The following is a 6534-nucleotide window of genomic DNA, read 5'->3' on the forward strand; positions in this document are numbered from 1 at the left end:
GCGCGGGTGGTGGGCGTGCGGCTCCTGGGTGCGCGAGTGCTTGGGCAGCGGCTTCTCCCCTAACAGCTTGGCCACCCAGACAGCACCTTGGGCCATCACCCAGATCCTCTCATCTCCAAACATCCGACTGCCGGCAGCAGGTGAGTTCACCTGGGACCTCTGGAACACAAGGCTCCAAAAAGTGAGTGTTAAAATTCCCTATCAGGCTCGAGACGAGTGATGTAGGTAGTGCGTCACCTGATTGGTGTAAAACACGTGTGAGACTAAGACAAAGCAATGGGCAATGTTCCCGGTGCAGAAAAAGGGATGCCCTTGGCCGAGGTCTTGCAGGACTGGGAGAAAATGTGTGGTGCAGCAGAATTATTTAAGAAACATGCAGCCAGATTACACCAAGATGAATGGCTGTTTATTATAGGAGTGGCAGGAGGGGCCCTCTACAGTCATGGCCAACCTGGGGAGCCTTCCATCCACATAAATTAGTGTATTTCAGGCATCAGCTGGAAGACAGGAACGCATCCCAAATGAATCGCTGGTATGCGCGGTCTGTGGAGAGAAGACATCCAGGACAACAGCTGAAAAAGGGGGTAATTGTAGCAGTGGCAGAAGGTACCGCCCCAGAACATCCGGTGAGTAGCTCAGCCCTACCCAATCCGTTGTCTCCCCATCGGCTGCTGGGCTCCTTCCTAGGACTAGGACTCACGTCCCTAATCCCAGGGCTCTACGGAGACTCCACCGGTACTAACCTCCTGCAGGGACCAGTCTGGGAAACCCAGTGACCTGGCGCTGGGGAGAGGCAGGATGCCGCACCGACAGGAAGAGGTCAAGAGGTGTGCCCATTATTTTCAAATGTACGTACAGGGTATAACCCGAATGGGAGTGACGCGCAAATACTATTCAGGGAACCCTTTCGCCCCAATGAAAGAATGACCAAGGATGCTCAATCCACGTGACAGGCACATTGCGGGGTTGAACTCCATGGCCAGCAAATGGCCCCAACTGGAATTACCATGTTGATGAAAATCAGGCAGCTTGTCCAACAGGACTGCAAAATCCGGTAGAAGCCGTAAGAGCACGCGCAGAAACGGTGTAAATTGGATGAAGGTGCAGGAATGTAGGCAGAGGCTGGAGGAACACCCCAGATATTTTGGGGGAAGATTAAGGAAGCACTTTTGAAATATGGAGGAACGACTCTGCAAATAACGATGTACTTGCAATTAGGGTCTTTGTGGACCAGGTGACCCCAGATATATGGGGATATTTTAAGGACCACATGCCTGGGTGGCAAGGAGAGTACCTGTAGAAAACTTGGAGGATGGCTGTGTTCTTATACGATGGGTGTGAGGAGAGACAGAAGCCTGAGCAGGTGAAAGAGAAGGGAAAAGTGAAAGAACAAGGAGCGAGAAATTTGCAAGTGAGAGAGAGAGAGAGGCCAAGGGGAGAAGAGACCATGGATGGGAAATGGGTGAAAACTAGGGGAAAAGAGAGAGGATGGGAGAGAGTGCTGCTATTGTGGGAAGTTAAGACACATACAATGGGAATGCCCTCTCCAGCCACAGGAATGGGTAAGAGAAGGGAACGATCAGAGAACTAACTTGGGAAGATACGCAATCACGACGACTGCAGGAAGAGATCCCTAGGAATCTCAGGGGAGGGCTTGAGGAACTGGGAATTTTTAGTACATGGGTAACCCAATTAGACCAAAAGGGACATATTATTGGAAGGGTGGGAAGGAATCCTGAAACTGTGCATGTCATCCTACAAACCTCAATACTCCCAGTAAAAAAGGATAGGTTAGATGAGGACAGAGACCCCAAATACCAGTTTGTGCAAGACCAGTGAAAAATTAGCCAACATGTAGAAGTCAACCCATCCTATAGTACCAGACCCCTCAACTATTCTCTTACAGACACCACACTGGGCAAAATACTTCGCTGTTAAGTGACCTGACCACAGCTTTTTTTAGCATCCCAACAGATGAAGAAAGTCAGTTGTTATTTGCTTTTATGTGGAAAGGGCAGCAGATGACCTGGATGCGTCTCCCTCAAGGGTTTGTGGGTTCCCTTACCATATTTTTGCAGATATTATGACATTTTTTAAAAGACATAAAATTACCAGGAGAATCAGCACTTGCACAGTATGTAGATGACATTATTAGCATGCAAAAGTGAAAGTATCCATATAATAGACACTGGCCATTTATGTACCATCTTAGCTGAAAAGGGACACTGTGCATCTCTAACCAAGCTTCAACTATGTCAGAAAGAGGTTAAATATTTAGGATTGACCCTAAAGGAAGGCCAGCAAGAAATAGACCCTGAGAGGAAAGAAACCATAATTAAACTCCCACAACCTATCACAAAGCAGTGGATACAAAGATTCCCAGGAACAGTAGGGTTCTGTCGACCACGGACCCCAGGATTAGGAGAATTGACCAAACCCTTAACAGTGGCTAGAGAGGATGAAGAGGCCGAGACTATCATATGGGGACCTGAAAGGAAATAGGCTTTTAAACCTTGGGTACACTCTGGTCAGCCAAGGACAAGCGATGGACGCTCAACCACTTCCAACAAGGCTGAGCACACAAGGGGTGGGATTGGTAGCCCTGATGCATGCAGCTCATCCAGGGAAAGGAAAACGAGTCAATATCTACACAGACTCTCGGTATGCCTTCGGGGTGTGCCATGCAACAGGGATGTTATGGAAAGCACGAGGGTTTTTCACATCATCAGGGAAAAGGGTATGTAATGGAGAAGGAAAACACAACTGGAATCAGTTCAGCTGCCCAAAGAAATTGCTTTGAGACACTGCCCAGCCCACACTGAAGACACTACAGATATCAGTAAAGGAAGGATGCGAAGGCTGCAGCCCGACCACTCCTGAGAGAGTCTAGGGTTGCAATTTCCATGGAAAATCAGTACAAACAGCCAAATTTAACAAACACCAAAATCACGTAGGAAAAGGACTCTTCAGCAGAAGAGAAGAAACAGTGGGAGAAGTGGGAAGCAAAATAAGAAGACAACAGAATATGGGCAATTGAAGGAAAGCCAATTTTGCCAAAGAAATATTTAATGACTGTGGCCAGGTGGTTTCATGACAAAGCTCACGGCAGAGTAGAGGCAGGGGCTAACCAGGTACAAAAAGCATGGACAGCACTGGGAATTAATGCCACCACAAAAGGAATGACTAAGCAGCTGCCTGACCTGCCGAAAGTTTTAAGTGTCAAGCCAAGCTCCAAGTTAGTGGATGACCAGGGGCCTACTTCCCTTTCCACAGAACCATCACAGAACGGTTTGGGTGGGAAGGAACCTTAAAGGCCATCTGTCAGCTTGAAATACATCCCGATGAAACTACAGAAACTAAACTTGCATACACAGGAATAGGATGCGTCTGCATAAGAACTCCTTAATTCTGTGCAGATGATAATTTTGGGCAGACAGATAACTATTCAAATGTTTGTATTTGTAACTTTACTATAATCGTAGGATGCAACTTTAATTATTCAGCTCCTGTTACGTCCTTTAATTACTACACTCAGATTATTCCCTATACCAAGGCTTGTCACCTGCTTCCACTGGAAGGAAATCAACAGTGGACAGGCAGTTGAACCAGATATTAGAAAAAGTAATAGAAAATGGGAAAAAAACCCATTGGTCACCATCGACAATGGTACAGAAGAAATCCACCGCACCCTTGAAAGGGGAAAAGAGGACAGCAAACATGGCTGCTGGGAATCCCTTTTGGAATGGTCACCCCCAGCCACTGCAATACATAACCACATGTTACATCCAATTACAACAGTATTATGTTTTGGTTTTATGGTTTTACTCAAATTACCTTTTATGTAAGAACGCAAAGGTTGATTGTTCGCCTTGAATGTTTCACAGACTTTCACCTTTGTGTGGCATATTAAGCAGAAATGCTTGATAAAAACAAAGGGAAGACTGTCACAGGAGCCCCTTCCTTGCTCAAAGGGAATCCGTTGTACAGCATCAGCGAAAAGCCTTAGGCCGCAAGCTGTGAACTTTCACCTAGATACTGCTGAACTACTGAACTCTCAGTTCAGCAGAGCTAAGGGCTAAGGGAGAAGGCCCTGGAAGGCCCAATGTAACCAGAAAGATGACAGCCACATCCATCAGCAGAGCCTGCCTCCTCTAGATAAGAAAAGGAACGGCCCACCTGGAGACAGAGGAATGATCGCATGAGGAACAAGGAGACTCCAGACCCAAACACTACGCCTGGGCCAAACCACTGTGTGAAGGGAGGAAACCGGTATTTTAAGGGTGTAATTGCCCAGAGATTATTTGTTTGGGCTCCCTCTCTGGAGGCACCCAGCTCGAGCTGTTCGTCACTGCTGTACACAATAAATCCATCTGGCATACGTCCTGTCAGAGATGGAAACCGAGGGTCGAGCCTGAGGAAAGAGGAAGCACCTGAGAGCGAGAGCGTACGTGTGAGGAGTCGGAAGGGGCACCTCAGCTCACCGGAGTCGCCCGCTGCGCAGGCACTCAGGTCCCCGCGGGTAAAGTCGCGGGTGGTGAGCGTGCGGCTCCTTGGTCTGTTTGCAAGTGCTTGGGCAGCGGCTTCTCCTGTAACCAGCTGAAGGAACACCCAACATCACACACAGGCAGAGGAACCCGTGCCTGATCTGCATTGCTGTATCGATCATGCAGTGCTTGGGAGGCACAACTGGCGAGATGTGCTCTTACACTTTTACAGACACCATTTTTTAATATATAGGGTTTGTTTATGATCAACAATTAATTATACCTATACAGAGTTCACTTATAGTTAGGAGATGAGATTTAAAATTATCACAGTTTACTAGTTTGGAAAATACTTTTGAAATTCTAATGAGCAAGGTAAGGTTAGGAGGGATCTGCAGTAAATGCACAGTCAAAAAGGATTAAAATTTGCTGCAGAAAATTTTCTGCAGTATTTCACTTCCATTTCCAGACCGACAAAATCACACAGACACCCCTATCAAAGGGATGCGATTCCACCTCAGACTGTTGGCTGGCACCAGAAGCCCAGATCATAATGCCATAGAGGGTCTTCAGAAACAGATCTGCTCTGACAAATTGTATGCAAGCTACGGCAAAGCGAACCCTTCATCAAACATACACGGGCTTTAAAAAGTCTGTCACCATTTCCATCCAGTGTTTAACAAAAACAGTAAAAGCAGCAGCAGAAGTTTAAAGTCAATAGGATTCAAACAGATGTCATTTTGATATATCTTTGAACCTTTCAATTAAAAAAATGAAATCGACAGCTTCCTTCAGTCTGTCTAGAAACCATCTATTTTGCCTTCCAAAAAAGTATGAGTCAAGGTGGCATTCATTTTGACATGAAGGGTTGCAAAAAGAAACATGGATGGACAAATAAACGAGAAAAAACCCAAAGGTGTAATATCACTGATTTCAGAAAAAGAAGGCAGCTTTATTTTAGCAACGATAACACTATCATTTATTTAAAGAAGATTGCTCCAGGGCAGATTCACATTAACTAACACTGATACAACCATCACGCAGCCTTAAGAAACACAGGAACGCCACTGGACACGCTGGCAAGACAACACTTCCTAACGCAATCTTTTAGGTTGGCAAGGTACCTGTGGAGTTCTCGCCATTCTGCTCATCTCTCAGGCTCTGCTGACTGAGGTCTGTTACTAAGCAAACTGCCTGCTTCTTCCCTTCTTCGTCTCCCGACTCCTCCGATTCAATCCGCTTATCAACTGCGTAAGATACACAACAGCAGAATTAGGCTATTTTCAGCAGTGGGGCAGGGAGAAGAAGTAGCAAGCAGATATAATAACCAGGATTCACATATACCACTATGCAGTTAGTAGAAATCCTAAGTTAACTAAATGAAAGGTTTAGTCTTAAATAAAAGGCCTCTTACCCCTTGTTTCTACTTTGATTTTGGATGCACTTTTTCCTCCCATCACATCTTCCTAAAACCAAAATCTGGGAAGAAGACTGGAGGAAAAAGGAAATTTCTTAGAACAATGAAGTGCCATTCCAAATATACGGAGATGGAATTAGAACTATTACATTTTACAGGCTTTTAGAAAAAAAAAATAAGTATCATGTACAATAGTACCAATGATATGAAAAAGTAAAGGCATCAAAAAAACCCCAAAAACCAGAAGTCCCTGAAGACAAAAGCAACCGTCTCCCCAGCTCAGCCTGTGAGATCTCTTCCCCGTTTATTCAGCCACAACTCTGCTGGCCACCCTGGCTCTGGGGATCTGAAGCTCCTCGCTCCTCCTCGTCCCCCCTCCTCAGTATTCGCTCTCGTTTCACGTGGCGATTGAGGCAAAGCAACGCCACGCCAAGGGATTTATTTCTTATTATCTTTATTTTTCACGTCACGGTCATCTCCGCAAAGCCACATTTTCCACCTCTCACGCGTGGAGCGCCCGGGGAGAGGGAAGGCATCACGCCACGCCCCAGGTAACCCCACAGCCCTCCCGCCCCGGCGGCCAGCTAGGGCCCCGTCCCCCCCGGGGCAGTCGCCTTCGGGGTAGACACCCAC

The 6534-nt window shown here is 46.5% G+C and overlaps 1 protein-coding gene across 1 annotated transcript in view; it reads right to left on the reverse strand.

Annotated features, from left to right (window-relative positions):
* Positions 1-5976, reverse strand: part of LOC104511756 (protein phosphatase 1 regulatory subunit 7-like) — a gene marked incomplete at its 3' end in the record, with an annotated part of 13527 nt that extends 7551 nt beyond the window's left edge. Inside the window, exons 1-2 of the mRNA XM_010154495.1 lie at positions 5899-5976; positions 5609-5731 (exon numbers count right to left, since the gene is read on the reverse strand). Coding sequence (XP_010152797.1) covers positions 5609-5731; positions 5899-5941 — 166 coding nt within the window. The remainder of the gene's footprint in view (positions 1-5608; positions 5732-5898) is intronic.
* Between the last annotated feature and the right edge of the window lie 558 nt (positions 5977-6534).

This window comes from Eurypyga helias, unplaced genomic scaffold (assembly GCF_000690775.1).
Source record: "Eurypyga helias isolate BGI_N326 unplaced genomic scaffold, ASM69077v1 scaffold30640, whole genome shotgun sequence".
NCBI lineage: Eukaryota > Metazoa > Chordata > Aves > Eurypygiformes > Eurypygidae > Eurypyga > Eurypyga helias.